We start from the raw sequence: 27,859 nt of genomic DNA, 5'->3' as shown, positions 1-27,859 counted from the left end.
TAATAGAAGTTACTCGTGACATAGTTCATGAACAAAATAAAAACTATGGGCCCAATTCGGCTTCTTGATGGGCTCTGACTGGAAGCATTATGAGACAGCCAGCTGTCTACAACGGCATGGACACCAACCAACATTTATAGTAAGCTACTGCCTTTTTCTATTCGGCTTGTCTCGCTTGCCTTTCTAACAGAACGACGGTAGCAATGGACGCCATCGGGATGTCTGTACCGCGATGGAGTCTCGGATGTACTATCGCTTCAATAGACCGGGGGGCTATGACAACGCAAAGGCCAAACAGCTCGATCTCCATTTCCCTTTCCGGAGCGGACCGCTCTCGCATGCTGCGTCCAAAGAATTCACGTGAATGCCTGCTTGACTACCTGTCTAGCCGCCGCTCCCTTAGGTACAGTAGGTTCTACCGATCCCTGCTGTGAGGATCTTGCCCCTCATTTCTCTTACCAATGGCTCTCGTTATGAACAGACCGTTGTCTTAGCCGATACAAGTATGGAAGTGGCCTACAGCAGACGAGCGGTTGGCCTGCTTCAAGTTAGAATGTTAACCTTTGAGACCTTCCTCTATTGCTTGCCAACTAAAGAAACAACTCCAGCTTCCTCGCCTTCTCTTTGATGGTTCTCTTTATGACCTGGAGACAGACGAATCCAATCTCCGCAGTACGGTTTCAAATGAAGGCCGGCGCCTAGCTAGCTACCTGTCTTTGCTATGTTCTAGAAAAGGCTCAAACGAGAAGCTGTGTATGTGCTTGCTACAACGGCTAGTGCAACAGCAGATGCTCCTCCAATGCAGCCAGGCTGATAAGCACGATCTATTCAATCGTAAGACATACTCAACTCAATGATTTTCTGTAGAAGATTGGGTCAGTTTAGATTGTAAGACGATTGACTTCAGATGGCAAAGACGCTTTACTCACTCGCTGTGCATACCGTGTAAAAGCAAGGATCTTTACTCTTGTTCAATATATGGTCTGTTTGGCATGACGCTCTTGCGTTAGTAACAGTAAGCTACGCGCATGACTATGTTGTGTCTTATGAATAAGCTAAACATGAATGCCAGATGTTAATAAATCACCAACATATTTTTCTGATCACGGTGTGTCTCGAACAAGAGAGGTCATCCTTTGCATGCAATTTCATGGTTCGCCACTGGCCTGAGAGCATTTATTAGTGCGACTAGATCCCGAATACATAATCGAACGCCTGTATCTGAGAGGCGACGGCTAGACATTTATACTGTTTCGATAACAGGAGGTATTTAAAAACATCCTTGATTTTTTGTGAACTACAAGGTCTTTTACTAAAATCACGCTCCTTATAATTTGTTTTGACATGAGATACTTTTTACCTGCATTTTAGACGCTGTTTCAACTATACAGTTAATCTTATAGTGTTGTGTTGATGCTCGTTTGGACAGGGATTTCGCATGCTCCCTCTCTCCTCTCTCTCTATATATATATATATGTGTGTTTGAGGCATGTGCCTTTTGTAACATTTAATACTGAATGGCTTACAAATTACTTAATACGTATGTATATGTATACACGTTACGATGCACGATCGCTTAATTAAAATTGGACGTCACGGCCGCTGTCACTGCACGACGATTTGAATCAACAAGAAGCAACGTAACGCCGCCACTGCTAACTATAAAGAACCGGCTTTGATGCACAGTAGTAATAATACTAGTCTGCGAGACAGCAGGGAGTTTGCGGCAGAAGACGAACGTAGCTAAAACAGCAGAGACGGGGCGTGATTATCTACAGGTTGCTAGCGAACTTAATAGTGCTACTACGAAGCCACGGTGGGACGGCTGGGTAGAAAGAGAGAGAAATGCCAAATGAAATATTCACCAGAAGAAGCTAACCAAGCCGGTTTACTTTACAATGTCTTCATTTGTAGCTGCTCTGCCCTCAACAAAACGAATGGACGAGCAAGTGGACAAAAAAGCAAGCTCCCCACCAGAATGAATGACGAAAACAGTTCCGACACTGCGTAGGCGAGTGTAGGCGGGGCAAAACAAAAGATGAACTGGCGGAGTAGACAGGGCGAGAGCGGAAGCGGCAGCGCAAAAAACGGTTGGCCCTCAGATGCTCCGCTTAATTCGGAGTTTACTCTGAAATCATTCTAACGCTTATGATGGAACCAAAACTAGAATGCACGTCACGCTCTTGCCGTTCGACGGAAGTAGGCTTTGCGATGGAGATAAGTCACTGACGGAAAAGGGTACCAGGTTCAAATCTCCGGTCAATCGGAGATGCAAATGAACGGGTTGAGGCTGCTGCTGACCAGACGAAGTTGGTACCGTCACTGCTGTTGCATGAAACACCGAGGGGCCCTGAAATTATACCTTCCAAATGTTGCTATCCACTTGTATTGGTTGGGTTTAGGGAAGATAAATGAAATGGGGCTACCGGTGAATACGATAATGACGGCAGGAAGAGCGGTAGTGGTGGGTTGAAACAGCTTTGAACAAGGGAATTGGAGATTAAAGCTGTAATCGGGGTGGGATAGCCCAGCAGCACATTACCTAGCGGAATGGGATGATGGGGTGGACCAAGGGGAATTCAGGAGGAAACTTGTTTTTAATTTAACTGCGCATGCGACTATTACGTACCAACTACCCAACTAGGCAGATAGCCAGTTAGCGAAGTGGCCGGCGAAGGGGCTACCCGTTGTGCGGACACTATGCGATTCCGACCGAACTACCCACGGGTTTTTGTCCCTTCACCGGCACCTGCAGTAGTGGCTTAGGTAGCTTCGGTTACTGAAGTTGAAAGCAGACCTCGGCACCAGTCTTTTCCAACATTTACTCGGATTCCCGGGAGGCGTTCTGGATGGGCAAGTTTACGAATGACTAACGAAGAAGAAACGAACACCGTGACGGGAAGGCGGTGAGCACAAGCTGTGGGGGTGCACAGAACGCCTTGCTGAAGAGAAAAGTGGGTTCAGTGCCAGTAGAGGAAACAAGAGCATTGGTGCCACGTCGCCCGTTTCGTGGTACTCCCATCATTCCAACAGCCGCTATATGTCTGATATCGCTGCTATTGCAGCAGGCGCTTCTGGTTATAGCCGTTACCAGCCACTGATCAGCTGTCGTGATGCGACGGAACACCAACTGATCCTGGTATCCTGTTAATTTTACGGATTTGCATATGGTATATAATACCTCGGTGGGAACAGCATCAGTAAGCAATATCTGTAAATCAACATCTCGAAAATAGCGCAACTGTAACTCTGTCTGAATATTAAGTCTACAGCATAGGAATGTAACCTAATTACATCTTCTATATAATAATAGATAGTACCCATTTGTTGCCGAAAACCCAATGATTGTATGGACACTTGACGCAAAACCTCCTATAAAATATAAGTCAAATTGTCGTCTACAAATTATCTCGTTACATTGTCGATATTTTGGGGCTTTGTGGTTAATTTCCAAAATAGTTGCCGTATTCGGTGCGGTAGGTAGTTTGCTGGGGCAATAAATGCAAAGGGTTGCCTCAGTATACGGTGGACAGTGTCGCAATTAGAGCATTGCTGGTTCTATCGTGTCCTCATGATGTTCGGCCTGACGGAACGGAAGAAAATCTCTATTGCCCATACAGTCCCTTTGTAATATAACAGCGTAAAGAGCCAAATGAGACTGGCGAAAAAGGAAATCTTGCGGAGATTGGTAGTAGGTAAATGTCGTAAGAGAGACATTATAGAACGTATTTACGAAGGATAGATTGGATAAAGTGGGACTATTGGCCGTTATGGGAGCAATAGAATAGCGTCTAGGTGGGTGGTGACAAGAGCCCGAGAGATTGGTAATAAATTTACGTCGATTTGAATTCTATTGCTATCTGTCGTGGGTACCTGAGCGTTGTTCGCCACTGCGTCAAGCCCACGTTGCAGACTGAGCGTTCAAGTACATGTCTTGTACTCGTTTAACCTGGTGCTCGCGAACATAATTAGCCTAGAGGATGTTATTCCTCTGCATGTTGCATTACTGAAACGCTCAGTAGTCGTAAACGTCGCCTGGTACCTTTCATCGTAGATAATGGGGATGTGTCAGCTAGCCCGTGTCGCTGGGTGCGTATAGTGGTGGATTGGATGGACAACCCAGTGTAGCCACCAGCGGAGAAAAATTCATTCTTGGTAACAGTATTGTGTTATTTTTTTAAATTTTTCTATTATTATATGCGTATTATTATTATTAGGACGTAGAGGTACGGTATGATGATGATTGGCCTTCATTAGAGGACTAAGTTTCAGTGCGACTTCATCTAATAATCAATAATCATTTCACAACGAGTTCGTAAGCAATTGATTACTCTTATCTATTTAATAAAATATAAACTGCGTTTGACAAACTGAACAAATACCCAAACAAAAAGGAATAACTGATCAATAATAAAGAGAAATTTTACAGCACACTCGGACAGTCTATGGGCATTTTCAACCTTGCGGGTAATCGTATAATAATAATCACTTATAATGATATTTAATAATTATCATAATATTAATAACCTTGGGTGTATAGTGATTTTGATATATAAGGGGGCATTCTGATAACCGTTACTCGTAGATAGCTTTGCTTACAAATATTTGCTATTCTTCGTCCGGTTTTTGCGGTTCGAATCTGTTTTTGCGCACCACGAGGTGAAGCCATTGTCCGTCGATGTATACATATTAAGCCATCACTTGATTTAAAGAGGAGGTCGAGAAAATGTTTTTATGTATAATAGAAATAGACTGCTTTCACATATAGGAGGGTTACAAATTTTACTTTGCTTGTCTACGTTAGCAGAGTAAATGGAGTACGGGTCGAAAGCTAATCTACGAAACAAAACTCCTTTGTAATTGCGCGTCTTCCTTCACCAACGTCATGCAATGGTAACGGCCCCCTTTTTGCCCTTCTTAAATCAGTGTGGGCCAGAGCATGGCAGATGAAGTCATCTTCGTGGGTTCTACGGATAAATAACAAATCTTCAAAGATACTTTGGGCATCGGGGAGTGACTTTCATTATTTTGCAGGGTTATCGAATGCGTTGTGTACAAGCAATCATCCTAATCATTTTCTTAAGTATATCTTCAGAACAATAACGTAGGCTCTGAAAAGAGTGTATGGGCTCAATGAACTTGTTATCTTATTATTACTATGGGAACTAAGTTTCCTATTGTTTTGCGCGGTAAACCGACAAAGGCGTTCTCACTCTCAATCCTCTTCTATTTCTGTTGAGCGTCGCTGATCAATTCCGATTTCGAAATCAAGTTTCGATAGAGTGCTTAGGAGTCGCCGTCTTAAGGCGTCCCGAGTGCATTGAGCTGCGAGACATGACAACAAAAGACATCCTTATCGCGTTCAGCGCTCTAACGCCCTCTGTCAGCTTTGTCCGAAGGGTGAGAGTGATACTGAGAGAACCAGGAGTCAGCGGAATGGAAGTGAGGAGCAGGAGGAAAACAGCTGTAAGGAGACGCAACGATATTTGGGGGAAATGACACTCCTGAAGGGAGTGAGTCCTTCTTATAGAAGATAGTAGTACTATTGTGGTACAAACTTAAGAGTCCTTCTTGAAGACGTATGAACATCGGGTACGAGTCACTTAGAAGAAGGACGACAATGACTCGCTCTAGATCCACTGCCGCCTGTGGTGCCAACTGAACACCACGATCGCATCTACTGTAACACTGTGTCTGCATATAATTCTACGTAGGCTGTGAACAGCACGAAAGGATACGATACCGTCTACTGCTTTTTCCGTTACGAATTTCCATGGATATAACTGGTACTATTTCCATAGCTTGTGATAGAGGCGTCGAAGGCACCACGGTATACTACCGACACTCGTCGTTCTAAGGTCACTTCTTTTTCTTTTTTCGTTTTGCCACTTTTTTTTCGAACGGCAGCTGAGTAAAGACGTTTAAGTCTAACCTTTCTTCGCCCTCACTGTTGCGGCTACCATCACTCGTATGCAGCATGGACACAACAAAGGAGGTGTAAGAACATGCGTGAAATGAAGGACAAGCGGAAATCGGATGGGTTGGCCCGTATAAAGATAGTCAAGAAAAAGCCAACGAGATGGGTGACGATGACGCATAGAAGAATAGACGTGATGGCTCTGGGCGTAAATAAATTATGTTCATGAATCTTGAATGTAGGCACACAGCAGTTCGAGCTGAAGGAGGAAAAACCGGTAGCCACGAGAACACGAACAAATGTACATTCGCCAACGCGCCCCGAAGCTGGTGCTAGAAGGAAGTATAGAAACGAGCCAGATAACCTCCTTTAAAATGCAAGAAACGTCGTTCTACCTGGCCTGGATCGTAAATCCTGTTACTACCAACAGCTGCTATCAAAGGCCAAGGAGAAACTGGAAACGCAGTTCGAACTTAAGGGCCACGCAAAAGTCACCACAGCTGGTGATTCCTTAGCGTCATTGGTGGCTTTTCATAGTTCGGGCGCCGTCAGCCAAAGGAAAATACCAAAAGAATGAGAAATACAGAGATAGGCGCTAAGTAGAAGCCGCTAGTGGCGGTGCTAGTCGTGGAATCGAAAAGAAAGCAGAAAGATGGCAAGAGGACCAAAGGCAAAGGGGAAGCAATCATAGTCAAGCAGGATGAATGAGGCGCAAGGTACCGCTTGAAAAATGACCACAAAAGATATCTTCTTTAGGGTTAATAGAAAATACTTTTGGCTTGCAACACCAACAGCAGTAACGATAAAAGCAGCGAATAGTGCGTGTGGTAGGGTATCCAGTTTCGTGCCACGCAGCCAGTGTAAGCTGGTTGTTGCCGCTATTACAATGCCACACACCGATGCTGCTAAAGTCACCAGATAATCTCGCTTTACTTTTTCTAGCCGTTCATGACTCATGAGAAAACCTGCCGACGAGCAAACGAATAAGAGCGAACGAACCGGCGTTATAAAGCGCCTCTAGAACTGTAGAGGAGAAAGTATAGCGAGGATGTCCGAGGAAAGTGACTCGAAGTAACACGAATGGCTCAGGATGACACCTCGTCAACCTGCTTGGCTTGAGTTAGCTCTCGAGCTTTTCCCTCCGCCTGCAAGAGAAGAAGGCTTCAGCTTCCTCAGACGAAACGGATTGCCAAGAGCTGAGCAGGGCACGCAGAATGTACTTGTCTCGTTTGAGATCGTATAAGGATTTCTTTGATGCCGCCCGGTCCTCGCCAAGCAAGCGCTCTCGCGTGCCACACGCTCGCTGACCTAGTGGTCGTTTGCCTCCTCCTTCTCCGAACATAAACACGCTTCTAGCCTACTTAAGTTGGTCGCCATTTAAGCATACTTGACGAGGTCAAATGATGATTTTGACTGCGAGATCTTCAAACAGTGAAGGAGGTGACTACCTCTGCATCCCAAGAAGAGAACCCTCCAAGATAGGTAATAGTATAAGATAACTATAGGCACCACTGGCTGTACATACTTACATGTAATGTATGTCTATCAGAAAAAAAATACTTTTGCTTGCTTAGCAGCTATACCTAAGTACAAACATTAGGCGTTCGTGCAAAATTTTCGTTTGCATGTGCCGATAGGAAAGTTCCTGACAGGTACGTTTTTCCAATGCAACAGCCGTTCCCTTTAATCATGGTTTCGCTTGGGAGACCAAAGCAGTCACGAGTCATCCCAAAAATACCTTCCCCAAAATTCAGAACACTGTTTAATAGCAGCTGCGCGTGAATATATGTTGGTATATGAAGATTCGTGAAGTGTTGCGTTCAAACGGGTTATAAACAGGGATTTCCAAAGCCAAAACGTAAAAGGCTAAAAGCGATATAATTGCAAAACCAATAAAAAAATCGTCGCTGGAGATACCTAGACAACTTAATTAGTAAGCGATATTTTCCTCTCAACATCTGCTAAAAATCCGAAATTATCAGAATCGGCTTCTGCGCGTCACATTGATAATTCTCAAAGCCCTTTCAGTCTAATCTTTTTCAAATCTTTTGGAACTATATGGGGGCCGACAGAAATAAAAAATTCGGAGAACCGAAAAAGTTCAGGATTATAGTGAATACTTCTTCAATACGAATACATTAAAATATTTAATCATCTGCTCATATTTTAAAAACGCACTATTTGTCATGAGTGGTACGTAATTTTGTTCTGACATAAACTCTCTTAGACCAAGAATAGCAGATCAAGGCTTGTCTGCTTCAATCAAAACTTGCCGCACTTCTGACCAACCATCCCGAACGCCGTTACAAGATTTCCAAGCAAGAAATTTTCAATAGACCTTTTTCTTCCGGAATAAATAAAAGAAATGATACCTCTATAATATGCTAAGTTGAAAATATACCTATTGGGTGTATGTATAGTATGTCGCTACAAAAACTTTATGGCTGAAATTTTTAATTTGATACTTATCTGTTTTCTATCATTAGAACTCATGAGTCAACCTCTGCTGCGAAAATTGGAGGTTGCTGCAGGTCCATCCGAATCAGTGCATCTGTCACCTACAGCATTCGATCCCTACCAGACGGCCTATAGATTGCAAGTGCCATTCGAACAGCTGGTCGTACGGGTGCGAGCTGCCCCATTCTCCGACGAAGTTATCATGCAGGTGGAGGGCGGCATTCTTGAACCTGATCACTGGTAAGCAGCTCAGTATGTACCTAGTAGTTTAAAGCACTTGTTGCGCTTATTCCCTTAGTATCCATAGAAATTTTACCGAACAGTTGCAGCAATTACTTTGTACTATGACATCTATGAACAAATATTTGTTTTCATCTTTATGATTGTAAACGGGACTTATGATACTGAAAGGACCGTTCCGTATGTAACTGGGTGGCCTTATTCATGTGTGATATGTGTAGAGATAGTAGTGACTCCTAGATGCGTCAAGACCTAGTACAAATAAAATTGAAGCAAACTACTGCCATCACAAAAACGTATAGTACATATTCGAAGATATACATGACATTACAACACTTGTTCCTAGGAAAGCTACAGGAACTAAATGCAAAAGCTACGCAAAATTAGCCAACACACAATGTTAACAGCAAATAACTAACCCTTACTATTTTACTAGATTTTCTACTCGATAATTATGTGTTCTAGTGTATCATTTTGCTCGTTAGTCTGAGACATGGCCTATGACAGCCTTCCTCTGTGTTCACCGTTGGAGGGCACTCCTAAAAATAGTAGGTCCGTTTTACTTGTTGATCCCACATTGTTCCTTCAATGAGACAGTACGACAGGAACTCACTCATCAGTGCGTACTGGAGGAATTGACGAGGACCGTTAATCTCGTTTTAATCGAATTCTTATTTGATAGAGTGAAGTCTCAAATTCGGCAACTGACAAGAGCAGCTTACATGCTGATTGTTGGGGGTTGAGAATTCAGGACGCCCTTCACAAGCCTTTAGCCTAGCGGCTCCTTTGATTACCTTTTTTCCTTTGGGTGGTTTGTCGGTCAGCCAATCTGAATTGGAAGATATCCCAAAGTTGAATCTCTATCGTCAGATCGAAATGGTCACTGAAGACGAAGGGTGGGCATTCATCTTACTTTTACTGCTCACAACGTGGGTGCTGATACCAGACGCTTACCTTGTGCCGTGTGCATTTTCTGTCTGCTTTTCGGCAGCAAGCATAACGGAGACCAGGTAGCTCAATGTAGCAGCTGAAGATATAACAGCAGCAGTAAGAGTGGCTTAGAGATGCTGGTCGATTGCTGCTGCTTTCGCTAGTCGTCAGCCGGGTCTATCTATGGATAGCTATGTTAGTTGGTCTGTTCTTCCGACCGTCGAAGGCTATTAGGCTTTTCAGGGGTGTCCTGCCCAACTTTAGTCAAAGCCCAGACTCGTGTTAGTAAAGGCCGTCAGATCCAATCCTTGAAGTAAGACTATGTCGCACTATCAACTGACACTTGTCACAGGTAAACGGCAACGCAGACACATCGACATAAGCCAATACAGTTAGATTCGTAGACATGAAAGGAACATGGGGCTCAGCTATGCACTACCTCAAGAAACAAGCCAAGGTTGCTTCTTATATATGCGAGTATCGTTGTAAAATAGATCAGCTGTTCTATAGGAAGATTTCTAGAGAGTAATGCGCACATTCGACCTAGTGTTAAGCGAGGAATGGTTGAGGACAGTAAAAATGAGCAGCGTGATTTGAACCAAGGAGCGAAAATGCACTGGATCTCTATTTGTAGGCGATTTAGCGTACGGGGAAAAGCTCCAGCAAGAAAACTACGAAGGATCTTTATGTCCGACTTCTTATCCGACCCTCGAGATCCGTATTCACGTCCCTGTGTCTTTATTCTATAGAGAGCATGCTCGTAGCAGGAGTAGAACAGGAGGATTGGCCGTAAGGATAGGCGGGCAAGGAAGCGCTTTTGGATCACTGGGTTTTCCGAGCTGTAGTACTACGGTGCAAACGGGGGTGAGATCCTTACCCGATTTTCGCCTGCCCGAACTTGCTCCCTTTCACCGGACGCAAACAGCGACGAGTCACGGGGACGAATCGGGAGTGACTAATATAGCCTGCTTCACATCCTCCCAAGGGAATCGTTTAAAGCACGTACGGTCGGCTCTGTCGTCTGCTGCGACGGCAGATAGCCAGTATTCCTCCTCCCTGCTGCTGTAACTGCTTCTTGCTTTTACTGCTAGCGGTACTTCTGCTACCGTGGTAGGTGACAGTACGAAAAACGTGTCAGTTGAGCAGCGCCGAGGCAGGTTCGTAGTGAGTGGTGACATCGATGTCTGCTGTGGTAACGATGGCCATAATCGGCACATGGATACAGAGTCAGCAGTCAACAGAAGTTAAAAATCCAGCACTCCGTTCAACCTCTATTCTGCGAGCTCTGTCTGTTCGCTCCATCCGTCTCCTTGCTCTATAAACCTCGTCTCCACAGCCTGTCCTTACTGTCACCGACAGACACCGGTAAGAACAACGAGAGGAGATGGCCTGAAGCGGCGATGGGTGAGCAAATAATCCCCATTTCCGCTTTTCTTTGTTGCCACTTCCGGCGCCCTGCCTCACCTTGTGCCGCTACCCAGCTCAACTATCCCGATCCCGTTTCCGGTGTAAACGGTCAAGCCAAACGACAGTCTGCATTGTAGACGCACACTAACTCTTATGCCTGAGGCTGGTCTCCAAGGGGTCGCCCTCTAACCATCGCTACTACCTGCTACTTTGCCTTCTAACCTGCTGGTTCTATCCGCTCCGTGTATCTGAATGAGATTGGCTTGTGCACAAGATCATCCAAATAGTGTTGCTCTTTCCTGCAATCTCCTACGCAGAAACGGTGCGCGAAACTGTCACTTACCTACGTAGCTGTCTACATCGGCCTGTCTGTCTGTCTGTCTGTCAGTTGGTTTGTCCAATGTTCGTATTTAACGGAAAAGGCAGACAAGCAAGTAAGTACCAATGGACAGCGCAGTAGAAAACACAACCATTAAGGAAGGTAGCAGTTCAGCCAGCTCGTTAACAGTCCTTTCCATCCGAGCTTTTCGGTGCTCTAGCCCCCTTACAGCCCACCGTTTTCTTCCCCCGTTAATCATCGGTGAAGCTCACTTGTTCGTTCAGTCCCCCACCAACGAAACTGGACGCAGGCCTAGGCATAAGCGACGACGTGTGGAAAGGGTCCTCAGGCAGGCCCATCAGCCATCAAGCCAGCGCTTGGGAAGGACCAAGGGAATAGGCTTATCTCGTGGCGCGTTTAGTACCCGACACCTTACGATGTATCTTTGGGAATAAGGGAATGACGATGCCAATGGGGTGACGAAAAGCGGTAAAGAGAAGTGGGTCTTTGGATGAGAGGCATCTTGACCTCACGGTTGGCCTCTAACGCCCACCACACCCTGTTGACCCTCGGCACAGCTGGACATGCCGATCATCCCAATAGCTTGCTTCCCCCTCGATTCCTCCACGTTGTGTACACATTCACAAGTTTAGTCACTCACCCATGTTGTTGCCACAAGCGAGCCCGGGTAGCTGAGTCGTCGTAGAAGAAGAAGTGACAGGGTCACCACTGTGCGGTGTATTGAAAGCTGAGGCGTGACAGTGCAGGACCAGTTGATTGGGTCGAGTTTCTTCCATACGCCCTTCAAAACTTGAGTCATGGAAGCGGGTGAGTAGACACGAATTGAGTGAATTCTTTAGAGGAGAAACGGAGACAAACTGAGCAAAGGGCCCCACTGGCGACATAACATAATTTTCTGCACGTAAAAACCTCTTAAACTATTACAAGAGCCTGACAGGGAAAGAAATAATCGCGACTAACCTCTACTACATATCAACAATAGAACTAAAATCTCCTATACAGCAAGACCAACTATTGCAATTACACCATGTAATATACGCAGATACGCTTTCTTTTCACATTCAAAAAAACGTCCTTTAACCGTGTAAATATTGGGTCGCTCAGTATAGAATTTCTCAGACGTCAGCGTATCCACAAAAAAAGAAGAAGTAAGAAGTCGCCTGTATATACCCAGAGCGCGATTAATTTGCATCTACATGTTCATACTTGTGCATACGCTCCACGTTTCTGAATCTGAGATCCCTTTTGACTTCAAATACTAGAGACCCTGCTTGACGTTGTATAGAGAGAAGGGTTATGTCTAATACTCCGTCTTTTAACTAATCAGTAAATTTTTATTTCAAACTTTATTATTTTTCACGATTTTTTAAATGTGCGCGGTCGGATATTTTGTACAATTGATTGACGGTAGTTTTTCTAATAGGAATTGAAAGAACTGAATGGCTTCAAAGTAAAAGCCAGGAATAAGTGTACATACGAGTGAATGTGTTGAGTTAAACTAAGACATCATACTCTTGGACTCGTTGTATTATGTCAAAAGGCTTCATTTCAAAGGTCAATTATGCTTTTGACGATTTGATTCATATAACCTATTGTTCGGTGAAAACAATGGTGTCAACATATACATCAGCCTGCAGATCCTTACGATCATCGATTACAGTTATTTATGCATAACTATTACCTCCGGAATCACGGATAACCATGATATTATTTATATAGGCCTCAATACGGTGACGTGCGTTTAGGAGGGCAGTGTCTTCTCACTTCTCTAGCGAAATGCAACTTATGTATGTTTCAGTACTCGGACTATTTGAAACCTAGCGTTACGCTGCGCGGCGAAACTTAATGCGGATATATAAAATACGAGTCATAATCTTCAACCTCACCAACTAAAGAAGTAAGACGGTAGAACGTTGTCTCCTCTAAATGTGTTTCATAAGCATATTTAAAAAAAAATTTTGACTCTGGCTTTATCGAATAACTAACTCTTCCTTGCACGAAATCATTACTTAAAGACACATATATATGTTTCTTTAAAAATGACTATATTATCTGGGCTCAATGGCTCACTACAACTCATTGATTTTTAGAAAAAAAAAATCAATCAAAAGATATAAATTGAAGACATCAAGGTTACTGGCCTGTGTACCCCCCACAAAATGTGTTAGAGGTAGAGCTAACGCTTTCGTGCTAGCAAGTCAATAATTTGACAAAATAGCAAGAATATGCTGTCTTCCTAGAAAGGACTGTTAGCGTGGCTGCAAGGAACGATGCTTTATAATCAACCATTCAGTGTCGAATAAGGCAGGTCAAAGGTTATGACTCGTTTATTATTATAGGCCAATGGAGTTCTGTTACGCAGTGTGAAACGAGCACTGAATGGTCCAAGGACAAACCCATCGACGAACGTCGGAGGAATCAGGAGCAGCAGTAACATGTGCGCACAATTTTGCAAAGTTGACCGTATGAGGCCTGCATGATTATATCATGAATAATTGATCATGGTAAATTCTGGCCCATAATCATGATTATTCGATATATGGTACATATGTCGACAATATTTTGATATGTATCCAAAGAATTGGCTTTACTTATAAGCTTGTTAGAATTTCTTTTACAAGCAAATTTGAGACACGATATTGACACAACAAGATGTAATATGACGAGTGCGGAAACTGAAAATCTTAGCTGAACTTTATACGCATATCTCATTTAGTCTCTTAGATTGCTTAGTTATATAATTTTCTGTAAAAATAGCATCGACAGAATTTACAGGTGGTCCATATAGCCAGCTGCCTCCTCGGTCTGCATAGCCCGCAGGATGATGATGTAATATAGTACAACGTAATCACTTTTATAAGGCGACCTGCATTAGTTAACCGTTGAGAATATTTTTAGAAAAATAACCTGGTTACCACTTAACAAAAGTCTTATAAAATGCGAGAGATAATCTGGTAGTCTCTTTGAAATTTAGACAATGAACGAACTGTGGGACATATCTGACCAGAACGCATCTCGAAAATCCTAAAAGTTTCGTAGTATTAGAATTTAGAGAAAGAGGAAGCGGCATATTCTCCTACGTATTATCGGTCAGAAGTTCCTAGAGGGTCTGTCAAAAAAAAAAATATAGCTAGTTTCTTCACATTCATTTAGGTAGCCATTGGAGAGATATATAAAAATTATTATATTAAACTACGCTAGACAATTGTAACATACAAGTGTTCCCGTTACGTTACACAGTTAAATCGACTCGTTAATGTATGTTCTTTTTTCAAAGCGAAAGCTGTTTTTTAAAAGCTATACAGTGACCTTTATCCACCCTGTGCATAATTATAGTATCGTTTTATTACCAACTGTTTCTATATAGATTGGCACTTCACCCAACTGACTTCCTACAACTTCCACGATGAATGCCAATAAAATTGTGAGTGAGGCGATGCTGCTGCAGTAACGGTATGTTCTTATCCCGGCGTAATTTAATCCCAAGTCCAAGCATACCGGACATAGCTTGGTAAGTTTGCTGTAAGGTTAGTTGAGAGCAGAGAGGAAGAATCAAGATGTTGGTAATGAAGCCTCGGCGGAGGCCAAAATTGTTGTACAGATGGGGCTCTTACTGATTCACTAATAACACAGCCTATAAGTAGAAGGATTTGGACAACAGGCGTAATAAACTAATCTCTATAAATAACATAAATAAAATAATAACATGCATATACATCTTTTTGCGACGTAAACTTTTGCTATCAAAACAAATATCATGTAATTAATAAAGGCATCGTGCTGCATATGTACGACGATGTCCTAAGGCTACTACTAGGATGACGAGGCACTAGCTAGGCTTTACGCCACTCAAAAAGAAGCGGCCTCTTCTCCGCCTGAGTCCCATTCTCCATTTGATTGTCTGTTTGCGCAGGAGCTGAGGCAGATGAAGTACTTCTTCATGACAGAGCCGTCGTGTGTAAACTCTCGAAGTGCAAACTATGGTCCCTATACGGGTATCGAGTGCTTGTAACCTGGTTTAGGCTTCGTTACGTTGATTCGATTGCGTTTTATTTGGTTGCATTATTCCTGCCGCTATTGTTACATGAATACATATTATAAATATATAGTTGTTTTTTTTTTTTTTTTTTAATTTATTTTAATTAAAGCCGAAGCAAATGGAAATGATTGATTCAATACGAATGAAAGGTTCCAGAAGCTTATGTTGAATTGGCGCTAAAGAATAGTTAACTTAACCATAATGCCGTTTGGCAGGCTTCGTGTTCAACGGCTGACTCTGACTTGTCAGAAAAATACGATTATCTGCATATTTTATAATAGGTAAATAGCAGACAATACAGCCCTAGTCAAGACCTGAACATGAAATTAGCCCTAAAGCATATTTTTTTGTATTTATTTTTATCGTCGTCTTAATTTATGGCAGCATTGAAGCGTTAGCACAGATCGGGAAGATCAGTGCTTTTTCTGCTATTAGAATCTCAGGCGGTAGACGGAATTTTTCGTATTTTCATTAATCCTGACTCAAATAATAATACAGGAATATTGTTACTTTACAAACACTGAACTAAAAAAATGTATTGTTATAAAGCTTGCGAGTCTGTATGATTACTTTTTTCATGTACCAGCTTTTCTCTTCTCCTCCTCAATACATTGGCTCAATTATAATGGAAGCATATAATAGAACCCACAATCAACGGCTGTGTTTTGCATTTTGAATTTGAACCCGTGATACCTTTTCTCGAAATTAGCGAACAGCGGACGCTTCTCGGAAGGTGTGCCTTCTTCAAATCCGTAGCTCGGAGAAAAACTGTGGATCAGATAACGTGCTAATAATATTTTTACTAATTAATTATTTCTGCTTACACATGAAACGAGTATAAGCTGCGACGTATGGGCAAAGGAAACTTGACGTTTGCCTCACAACAAACCAACCGTGTGCCTATTTCTTCTGTATTGTCTTAACTGCTCTGAAGGTTAAACTATACTTGTGGTACGGGTGAGACCATGCTGATTTTGCATCTGACGACAAGAGATAAGGCGCGCACGTTGAACAGTTATACGCTACTTGTCACGCGCCAGAGACCTCCGTCGCCCCCACACGTCCACGCTCTTCGCGTGTGCCAAATGTACCAGGTAAGTCAATCGGTGTTCAATAACTGATACCCATTGATCATGCAACATTTGTGACAGTAATAACACGTTATCCGCGTGCTATGCACCAGGAAAGCGTTTTCTATATCCAAATTTAGTTTTAACTAACATTAGAGGTGTTCTGAACGAGATGAGATTAAATTTTTAGCCAGTGTTAATGCCGTATCGTTTATAATAACAAGACGAAACGATAACATCGAAGCTGGTACGAACTCATATTACCATGGTGAATGCACCTATATGGTGTATTCCGGTGTTTCTATAGGACAGTATTATGGCCATAACTTAAAAATAGCCGCCATATGTTGCTGATAATTCTACTGCGGAAACATAAAAAGGATGAATAAACATTGGGTGTTTTCTAAATAGCATTTTTTTTTTTCGTTTGAACAACGTTAGCTGAACTTGCGCAAATAACTTTCTGCGTCACTTAACTCAACATAATTAGCTTTACCGTGTCCCTATAATAAACTTATTGAAGCGCTAATGGCAAAATGCTATGAGCATCAATTTGTTATATAAAATCTGTATCGTGTACTTCACTCGTAGGAATAGCCAGTTTTCATCGTTCTTTAACTACGATATTATGCGGAACAAAGCTACACTTGCCTTGCATGCGTGATACAGAAAGACCGCTGTGATTATTATATTTTTGCGTTGTGACATCACTCTGGTCGCGATACCCGGCTAGGGCGTATTGAGCTCATATGGTCACTTTAATACAACGTCGCCTCTCGATAACCAAGTCGTGTATGACCTCGTCGCCAGCGCCTACATTTTTACTATTACGGAGTTTTGCTGAGCTAAACAACGAACGATGAATATAAGGACAAACGTCAAGATTGATAACCATTCGTACGCTTCGAAAAAACGTTGTGCATTTGTCGTTTGCAGTCAGGGCATCGCCAGCTTCTTCGCAGTATGGCTGCTACTGCTGCTTCTGCCGCTGTTACTTTATTGCTAATATCAAGCTAGAGCGGTCCTCCAGTTTAGCATCGAAAGGGGTCTGATGGTTGGCATTCGGCTTTACAGCCATCGGCCACCATCATCACAGCGGGAAAACCAAGAAGTGTCCGCAGAAACGGCTAAATCCACACACTTCTTAGTTCCGCTTGGCTTGCTCTTCCCTTGATAGAGACAGTGGCACCGGTTGTGGAAGCGGCGGTGGTAGCCGCAACGGATCATGCAGATGTCTTTTTTCTCACCGGGTCGAACGAGGCCTAGTGAATCCCGCACTTCCTGATATTTTTCTCCGCAGATATCCTTTGGGAGGCTGCTGCAGAGATGGCTCCTTGGCCTATTTTCTTGGTCGTCTTCCGGCTTTTTTTGCCAAGCGACAAGAAACAGCAGGGTACGCGAGGATCGGGAACCGTTGAAGACCCGCTAGGCGTTGACGGGTCTTGCTGGGGCGCAAGACGACCTGTCGTGCACATGGATACGCTCGAATTCCCACGCTTGAAGGCGAAAAGAAGACGAGCGGGTTTCTATCGTTATTGGAGGGAGAAGTAACAGCAGCAGGAAGAGGAGGAACCGGAAAGAGCCATGCTGAACCGGGTGTACCAGCAACACTGGCTATGCCCGCCCGCCGGCTGGCCGGTCGTCGCTCGACTCCAGTCGCAATGCCAGCCATACCTGGTGCTTGCTGAATAAATATGCGGTGTCGTATCTATTCGCAAAAGAAGTACTCTGCAAGCAATATCTTCAATCCCTTGAATGAATGCCCTCGGTAACGCTTCTGCGAGAGGCTAACACTATCTATACCATCATTACCCTACGCCCCTCTCTTCCCCCCTGGCCAAAGGAATTCGTCCACTTCTAGACAAACGGACCGGAGCTGGGCTGGCTGACAGGATGGCGGAACGGTTCGAATCGGACGTGAGCAGGGAAAACGAGACGAAGCTGAGGAAAGAAACTCCTCTAGTCGTTTGCGTTAGAGTAGCAGCGGAGGATCGAAATAACAGCAGTCTAGTAGCAGGGGCAGCAGTGCAAATAAGAGGAAATAGTGGCGAACTCGGAAATCCCCGGATGACTTTACGCGCTTTCGTGGGTTCTCTTACCCACACTCTCTGGATTTCTCCCCCCCCCCCCCCCCCCGACGGCAAGGTTCGTCGAGAATCTGCTGCTAGAAATGGCCCTGCAGACGTCGCATGAAGAAGTATGAATGAGCGGTATGTGGTGCGAAGCTTAGCGACTTCCTGTTCTGCGCTGTCGCATCCGGACGACGCACGGACACACAGATGCGATAGTGACAGTGGCTAGAACGCTGGTACCGTCACTGCCGTACGCCTGGATCTGACGCCTCTAAGCGCTGGCCCCGCTTCCGACCTTGCTGTCGCTTACGGTCCTCGCTGTCGCACTGAAGTTGAAAAGCAAGAAGCGTCTTTTCGTTTTAAGGTTGTGCAAAAAACGGAAGGCCTAAAAGTCAACGGAGATTTTGAGAAACTTCGGCTGCTGCAGGCATGTGCAGTTTCGCCTGCTAGCCCGCTAGTACTTTGCTAGCCATATAAGCTCACCCCGAACCAACTCAATTGAGGAGGTGGGAATAAGCGGATGTAAAAGCTTTTATGCACCGGAACCTGAGTACAGCTATCGTCAGGGTTCCTGTCCTTGTCGCCGTTGTCGCCTTAGCCCTCTCAACCGGCACCTTTTACCGGATTGGCAGCATTAAGTTTGGCTATTTTAAAAGTTAAAAGGCTTAAATGCACCTTACCTTTTCGTCTGCACGTGCACGTATACCCGACACTTAGAAAGCAGCTTTACGGCAATGTTGAGAGTGTGTGTGCGAATGAAATGACCGTCCGGTCGTTGCTGCCTTTGTCAATATTCTTTAGTGGCAATGGCTCCGAAGCTGGAGGCACAGGTGCTAAACCAACGCCTCTACAAAACTTGTGTTTATACCAACTAATATCAGGGCCTTTGTAGCTATGTCTTTCTGTAGCAGTTATCATGTACTATCTATAGCTGCTAGAGGCTAAAGGATTTTCGCACTAGTCGAATTGCATTTTGGGCCTGCTCCAACTCCTTCTAGGGCCAATTTCGAAAAGGCAGGAACCCACCTCCAGATGTCTCTTCTGCTCCCTCTTGTTCACCGGCGTTAAGCGCCACTAGCGGAGTCCGATCTCAAGATACAGACACTATAAGAAGCTGTAGGAGGGCAACACGAAAAGCACAAAAACGATAAGAAAAAAAAGCAATGTCGTCGCTGCCGACGTCAGTGTTACCATCAACGTTTTTTCGAGTCATTACAAAGTAAAAATAAGACATGACGACGACCGAAGAGATTACGACAGCTCGTGAGCAAGGGTCTGGGGAAGACGCTGAAACATGGCCGGTATGTCAGATGGGACGACTACAGGAGCAAGTGTGCACGCAAACGACTCAAAGCAACCGGCCGCCGCTTGGTGCAGGGTAAGTTGCAACGGCATTTAAAGACCGTACTTCATGAGAAGTGACGAACGAGAAACGTGTAGAAACGATTATTATGAGATTTAGGAGCGGCTATAGATAGCGCCTTGGTTACGTTTGAGATAAATTTGGGAACGCTGTTTGCCCACAGAGCAAATACAATAATACTTCCAGATGTGTAAGCACTATGAATAAGGCTAGCAAAATAAAAAGGCCGATGAAGGTGACCAATACACCAAGCGGTACAAAGCTGTGCTCAGCTAAGTTGGATAGTGTAGGCATGTGATATGTTACCGTATCCGACGAGTACACACTTCTGCCATGTAAAGAATAATAAAGTATGGTCAAGGTGTGAAAGAATCTTGTCGACGACCAAAAACACTCAAAAGACTAATGTGTATAATTAGTGAATAGTAGAAGATGATTCTAATTGCTAATTTTTAGTTTTCTATTCTGAAGAATATAATCTATCTATGAATATGAGTAGTGACATCTTAGACTAGTAAATTATTTAGCCATGAACTTAATCAGTACTTCCTAACGAAATTTACCAAATACGCACACTGTTTCCTGTACCTTTTAAGACCCTAAAATTCTCATTATTTAAGATGCATAAATAGTAATCCTATGTTTTTATACAATGCTTTCACAATGCAAACTAAGACTAATAGGCAGAGCTGTCTCGTTTGGATTTTCCAGTCATCTGATGCATTTATGTCCCGTGTAGAATATAGCTCGAGCTTCAGAAAGATGCGAGTTCTTTCGATTTCAGTCTCGAAGGGCGGTGCAGTTTCAGGAATATGCTAATCTTGCAGGCATCCTAAATAATATCATGAGATGCTGCTTTTATTCAATCTTTTCATAATTTTGAGTCTTTTTTACAGTAACGAGGCAATTATAAAACAGATACGACTGTTTTTAGAAGTCCGGAAACCACCCTGTCGCCCTGGGGCAGCACGCGAAGAACAAACATGGGTTTTTACCTTTTGAACGTCTGCAACGAAACTTAGAAAACGAACGATACCTGCGCGGACCAAACTCTCCGCGTCTACCCGATTAGATTCGAACGGCAATGTTTGTCAGAACTGTATTGTACGAACCAACTCGGCCAATTTTGCCACAGTACATAATATCTTGGAGATGAGTAACTGGCTTTCACTATCAGCCAATGTAGCGATTGCAAAAAGCTTCTCAGCGGAATACTTCGGTACTTGAGTACTCTTATCAGCGGGCGGAAGCGATGGGCAAGAAAGCTGCTGTTGAAGTAAGGCCAACACAGTAATATTAATGGAATTTGTAAATGACAGTGCGAGCGCTTACTATCAGATCTATAGGTCAGCTCAGATTATTTGCTGCCCCTCCTACCGGAGCCAGTGCCCCGCGTACTCCGGTGCACATCGTCATCCTTTTCTAATGTCATGGCGAAACGTGCAGCTTCTTAAATACAGACAGGCGTCTAGTCCTTCGCGGGAAAGGAAGGAGCGAACGGTTCTCATATAAGTCTGAGAGATACAGGTTACAGCGGAGTCATGCTACGAAGACCGAAAGCGCACTTAAGCTATAATCATTGCGACAACGGACTGACTAGTATTACCTATTATTTGCCATGCTAATTGATGCACTGGCTGAGAAGACCCAACCAGATGGATGCAATAACGTGTTTTATCAGCTTTCTTCATGGAGTGCTACATTTAATACTTAGGAGAGGAACGCTAAAAAGTCCGATTATGTTATTTCGCGTTTACGGAACCGCCCCTTTATGCTGTACGATCCCAAGTCAGCTGGTACATTCTGTTTCATTGAAGATGCGAACGAAACACTTTTAAGTTCTCGCATTTTTTAAAAGCTTTCGCACCACTTACGAACGTTCCATATACGTCGACATACAACTTATCACAATAGATAATTAGTAAACTTCAGAGAGGCGAGTGTCTAGTTTTTTTTAGTGTTTCTTTACAACTATGTATAATAGACGCATACTGTAAACAAGCTCGGCCTTTGACTGACAAGTACGAGATGGGATGAGAATGTATTGAATCGCTTGCGTTATGGCACTGGGTGAAATTGATCGAACGACTGCTCGAGAATGAAAAAATGTTATTAATTACATAGCGCATGCTATCAGTTGAAAATGTTTTTACTTTAATGTTATGCATGTATGATTATGATTGTCCCATTTACCAGACTTAGCTCTACACTTACATATATATATATATGTATGTACATAGACACCTCTATAAGCGAGCTAATTGCCAGCCGTTTTCGATTTTAGCGTAGCCTTGTTTGTGCTAAATTAAATTATAAATTGTCCCCGTGCCGACTTCTAGATTCTGGTCTAAGGTGCTTAGCCCCTAACACAGCCAGCAAAGGGTAACGACTGTTTAAATACGATATGATACTGACAAGGCTAGTATTTTGAACATAGCGTTTATTCGCGCGGCCCCAAGGCTGATCTAAAAGAGGAAAAAAAACCATAAACAATTTATAAGAATACTAGAAAACGATTGAGGAAACATTGTGTCTAGCCAGGACGATTAAGGCTCCAAAGTGAGATTGTCTTTTCTAGAGAAAGCATAGCGTTATTTTGAATTGAGTTGACTTGGTTATTTATTTACTGTTTACGTATTTCGTGTTTCAATACAACTCTATTATTAACCTTTATGACAAAGCTAGAAGTGATTGGTTCTAGGCACGACTCAAGAACAGACATCTCTCAGTTTTCTGTCCTTTAAAGCAATTCTTTACATAAATTATAATCCGGTCATATTATTCATATATGGTCCGACCACATCTTTGCCGTTGATACAAGAATTCCGTTGTGTCCGGAAGCAAGTATTGTCCTTACGATGATGTCCTGAGTAACACGGACGAATCAAGGGGACGCCATGGCGACTCACGTCTTTTGGGAAAGTGAGATTATTAGAAGCAATGTTTATTGGGAGATTTTGTATAAATTGTGGTGAGACTGAGAATTGCCTTTGGCTATAACATACGTCTTTCGGCAAAACTAGAGAAGAGATCATTTAGAGTTCTTTTATATGTGAGCCACTACAAAAGTAAGAACTTTTCGAATTGGATCCACTGTATTAAGCTCATTTTGACGCTACTTCTTCGCTTACCTTAACAAGGGATTTTTGAAAAAACCTACGAGTAATAGTAATAAGAAACGCAGCTACGAATAAGAATGAAGGACACTTTCAAAGTTGCTGCCAGTTATAGTTCTCTAAGGAAAAATGCACTGCATTTCAAACATAATAGGTATCCGCGATTCTTTCATAAAATCAATGAAGAATGACGCCGTATTTTGAAGAAATAGGTGGTGCGTTCTTTACTTCATGTACCAATTAGCTGCGTTTACAGCGCGCTCAGATAGATACAGACAGTAGAACACAATCCGACTGCCCCTGCAGCCTTTTTTAAAAAATAATTAGAGAAGTGTCATTTGAGACTTTCTAATAGTAATCGTTTGTACCTGTGTGCAAATTCAATGCACACCGCGATGATCGTTCGCGATTTATTTCTGTCACGGATTAGGAGAATGCGCGCAGGATTTTTACACCATCACCACCAAAAAATTGTGCCTCGACCTTGTCCTTCTATTGTCATTGATAGAGTCATCAACTCAAAAATCATCAGCAAGTACAAACAAGCTGTTTGTCCTCGTAACAGGCTGTGCTAGTGTTTGTTACAGCATTTTGAGTGGAAACACTTTCTGCGAAAACCCATATACTATAATAGTATCGTATATACGCAATCGTCGTCAAACTTCCTCTTTTTCGTGACGCCAAATTGCGGTGTTTCTCAGTGAATTGATTTACTAAGAAATGGACGCTAGCGCTGTCGTGCTACTGGGAGCGGTAGTCGCGCAATAAATGATGTGCCAGAAAATGTTTCATTACGAACTTGATGACATGCCTATCGTAGATGACCATTGTACTTCAGTGTCGCCGACGGCCCTTTGGCGTTGGCAGGAGAATTCTCTCATAGTAAATGACCAAGAAACAATAGATGACCATGCTTAAATTGTACTTTTTACTACGGATGTAGCGATTTGTTCGATTCGACAGTTATGTAGTAATGCCGTATTGTGACAGGTTTCGACAATGATTAATCTTGAACGCGACCCATCGTAATCGAGCGGGATCATCTTGATCAGTTAGGCTTGCCGGTAGGTTTAGACATTAGGGATACCGGTAGGATTTAGACATTAAATTGAATAATTGAATGATACTCATGGTAATCTCTATGCAATAAACTTCTCTCTTTCAGAATTTTCGTTACAATAGAACAGTCTGACTCCAGTCACAATATAAGCGTCGTAGAGATTCAGCACTTCAGAATTTTGAAGAAGTGTGATAACATAAATAGTCTAGCCGAATTCAGGAGAAGAGGCATGAGATATGCGACAAAAGGCTATATAGTATATTTGGAAAATGCAATTTCGTCCGTGTTTTCATTCGACTTCTGCGTCCAGTTTACCTTACCGACTATTGACTTCTGCCGACAGACACTGACTGGCATCTTGGCAATACTTCGTCGACCACAACACAATTAATACGTTCACTAACACACAATAGAATCGTCTTCTACGTTTAGGCTATCTGTCGTTCGGATACGCAGCACAGTAACGAGCAGCAGTATAATACGCTGAAAATGTTGTACTTCCACACATGTTAGTATTTTTTTTTCTGGTATAGTTCTACCTCGTCATTTGCCCCTTCCTCTACTCATTCTGTTCTTCAGCATAAAATGAGCTGCCAGAAATGGCAACAAAATCAGTACACAACCTCATCATATCTCGCTCTTCTGATTTTGTTTATCATCGCCTCACCTATTGTCTAGCTTTGCCCCGCCGAACGTGCAACATAATACAATAGATTATAACGTTGTCTTGTGAATCATTATTAACGTAGTACCCATTTGTTATTTAGCGTCTGTTCTCTCGTCATCTCAATGCTTGCACATACCATTATGGTCTACTTGCTGTTAAATATCTATCTGATAAGCATAGTTCTGGTAATAGTTAAGAGAAGAAAAAGGAGACGCAGCAATGGTTGACATGTTAGTTACGTATGATACGTAATCGTAACGTAAAAACTGAAATCAGCGTTCCTCTGCGTTACTATGCACGTGCTAAAGCCAGCTACATCTGATAGGTTTTAGCATGATATAGCGTGTGATGCTGGATGTTGTAATACGGAAATGAAACTTTTCAATGTGTTTCATTCGAACCGTTGCTTCGCTAGAAAGTAAATTTATGCCGACAATTACGTCCTTAACTTTATTTCTGCTATATATTGTGTACATATTACGCCGTCGAATATGTTACTCGCATATAGTAATAAAAAATATACGTACACGGCAGCGGATATGCCATACAGGCTAATCTAAAATATGGCTTTATTTCAATTGCGGGACAGCCGTCGTTCCCGCTGACGCCTTTACTAGCGACACAAGCACACGTTTCCATATTTATTTTTCTATATTTGATATACGACGCACGTACAGTCGACTAATCCTCACCTCACATAGGCTATTTAGCCATATTGGATCCTTTGGGTTTAACACTGTTGGACAGAGTGGGCCGATCGTTATTGGTGCTCTCCAGCCCCGCTATACTGTACGCTTATGACGGAACGACGCCAAGGTTACTATGAATGCTGGTAATGTTTGGCGTTACCTTACACAATTGTCCACCTCCGTGTTTATGTCTGTCGTAAGCGATATGGCGGCATCCGACAGCATTGACGAATTTCAATAGCATGGGATGAAATATCGAACCTCAATGACGGAAGAGAAGCAATACTACTCTATACTACCTTGTACTTCGTAACATGTAACCTAAATGATGCCTACTCTATTTTTAGCCAGAGGTGGCCCATTTGGGGTAGATCAGCAACACCTATATGCGAAATAAACCGTACGGTTTCTTTTATCTAAACGTAAATTTTCTTGGAAATTTCTTGTTGCAATTATAGGACTGCGAATTAAAGGTGGACGAGGCCCGCGGTTGTGGAGTTGAGCGACTCTCTGGGTCACGGCTACACACTCCTAACTGGGAAGTTTACTGGAACAGCAGGCAGCACCTGCCGTTGTGCAAGAACGGATTTTCCGCCGACGGTAAGTAATACCTTCCAGAGAAGCCATGGCCTGTCTATTTATATACGTAGGTTTGCAAAGAACTGGACAGTGTGACTGTGGACAAATCCAGCCTAAAGTATTCTGCAAAAAAGTACAAGTAAAAGATACGAGCACCTCTCGACTACTACGTAATTAGGTACGTGAGTTGTATCACCAGCTAAGTAAACCCAGCTTTTGTGTTAGCTGATACAGTAAATGTTTGAGCTACAATCACAATTAGACTTAATGAGCCCGAAGCAACACATTTATTAGAGGTTTTGCCGTTGATTCGTTTTAGTTCTGTTCATGTGTATAAGTGCCTTAACTATATCAGTTTTGATCTGCTTCACCCATTGTCACTCGATAGTCCGATGACACAGGACGTATTAGTCTCACTTGTTGGCTGTTGTTCAACTAACGCCTCTGCATTGTCAACTCTAAGAGAGTAGATGCCTGCGAGGGTCCACCCAACAGCTGTAGTCGTCGTCGTCGTCGTCGTCGTCGTCGTCGTCATCATCGGGGTGATGTCCTCGCAGCGTTGTCCTTTGTCCTTCTACGATCTAATCACCAGCGTCAGTGGCAACAGACCCTCTACGTCGATTAGACGGGAGGCCAATTAGACGAGAAGGACCACTAGGGTCGCCGGGGCCACGAACAAATAAACGAGGTCCGCAAACATTGACAAACACACAGGAACGGACATATACTCGCGCCCACGTACACACACACACACACGCAGATAAATACACAAAACCCTTGAACGAACCAATTCCACGTCCTACACCAGCGTTAACCACAGCAATATCAACAGCTACGAATGACCAAGATAAATGGTAGGCAGCGGACGTAGCGAAGCAACTACGACACCTCAGTATAAATCCGACAGGGTGGCTCCTGATAAAAGTCAATGGTAGCTGCCGCAATGGCCTCATTTAAGACAGAAGGAGGCAATGGGAAGAAGATTGTCCATCTAGATCTTCATCATGAGCGAACACTGTAAAGCTGGTAATTTATGTAATGCATCCTTGTACTCGCTTTCGCGAAGCTTCGCTCGAGTTTTAGCCCGTTAGCTAATTATGCCATTATTGAACGCTTGTCGTTGTATTGAGAATAAGTGGCTCGAACGAAAGTTACGATGAAAAGCCTAGGGCCAACCGGAACACAGACACCTCAAGGGTACCACTTATGGCTTCGTATATACGTATGTACTACGAGCGTAAGCGAAAGGTATCATGTTTTAAATTCTGCTTCACTTTACTATACAACGAGATTAATGGTAACGTTCAAAAAACGTTCCACATTTATACCATAACCGATATATGCGCTAAGGCATATTATATACATAGCTAAGTCATCTTCGGTCTTCTAGATGAAAACGACAGACGACTATTCCTATATACATACATGCGCGTGTATGCATATAGGAATTATATTGATTGAACGATTATGTTGACTGGGTATCGTCGTTTATTCCGGCTGCTTGCGACACACAGAGCAATATTGAACAGTAACAATAGAAAATGTCGTTATGGATAAACAGGCCTAAAGGCTGTGCCATGACTAACATTGTCAACAGATGCGAGAATAGGACTAAATCCACAAGTTGAGATGCTGTACGTTGTTATAAGGAGGCTGACGTGGCAGTGCTGCTCAATCACCGAGCCAGGCGGATAACAGCAGCAGACGAATACAGTGCTTGAAGACGTGTTCTTATTATACGAAAACTGTAGAACATACGAAATTAAAAGAAAAAAAAAAAAAAACAACAGTACAATTATCAATTTAATGTCGACTTTTCATAGCCGAACGGCTTGGTTAGTTGGCACTAATTGTGAGAATGACATCATATTCGAGTTATCAGCTGGCACGAATTGCTAGCGTCCTCTGCATCT

The 27,859-nt window shown here is 43.1% G+C and overlaps 1 protein-coding gene and 1 long non-coding RNA gene across 12 annotated transcripts in view; one reads left to right on the top strand and one right to left on the bottom strand.

Annotated features, from left to right (window-relative positions):
* Nucleotides 1-27,859, top strand: part of LOC111247000 (cadherin-like and PC-esterase domain-containing protein 1) — a 173,296-nt gene that overhangs the window by 98,268 nt on the left and 47,169 nt on the right. For 2 of the 6 annotated variants that reach the window (XM_086984964.1, XM_022797508.2), the window contains exons 3-5: nucleotides 8,404-8,614; nucleotides 16,265-16,424; nucleotides 25,826-25,967. In XM_086984964.1, the coding sequence (XP_086841090.1) occupies nucleotides 8,404-8,614; nucleotides 16,265-16,424; nucleotides 25,826-25,967 (513 nt within the window). Of the gene's footprint in view, nucleotides 1-740; nucleotides 835-8,403; nucleotides 8,615-13,630; nucleotides 13,729-14,658; nucleotides 14,803-16,264; nucleotides 16,425-25,825; nucleotides 25,968-27,859 lie in introns of those variants that run through there. The other 4 variants (XM_086984965.1, XM_086984968.1, XM_086984967.1 and 1 more) reach the window with 4 other exon arrangements.
* Nucleotides 1-27,859, bottom strand: part of LOC147756678 (uncharacterized) — a 53,339-nt gene that overhangs the window by 11,039 nt on the left and 14,441 nt on the right. For 4 of the 6 annotated variants that reach the window (XR_015324765.1, XR_015324766.1, XR_015324764.1 and 1 more), the window contains exon 2: nucleotides 24,332-27,691. This is a non-coding gene — a long non-coding RNA (uncharacterized LOC147756678). Of the gene's footprint in view, nucleotides 1-24,331; nucleotides 27,692-27,859 lie in introns of those variants that run through there. The other 2 variants (XR_015324763.1, XR_015324762.1) reach the window with 1 other exon arrangement.

The sequence above is a fragment of the Varroa destructor genome, unplaced genomic scaffold (assembly GCF_002443255.2).
Source record: "Varroa destructor unplaced genomic scaffold, Vdes_3.0 BEIS01000003.1, whole genome shotgun sequence".
Taxonomy (NCBI): domain Eukaryota; kingdom Metazoa; phylum Arthropoda; class Arachnida; order Mesostigmata; family Varroidae; genus Varroa; species Varroa destructor.
Note: the sequence above shows the minus strand (reverse complement) of the source record. Positions and strands in the feature narration are given on the sequence as shown.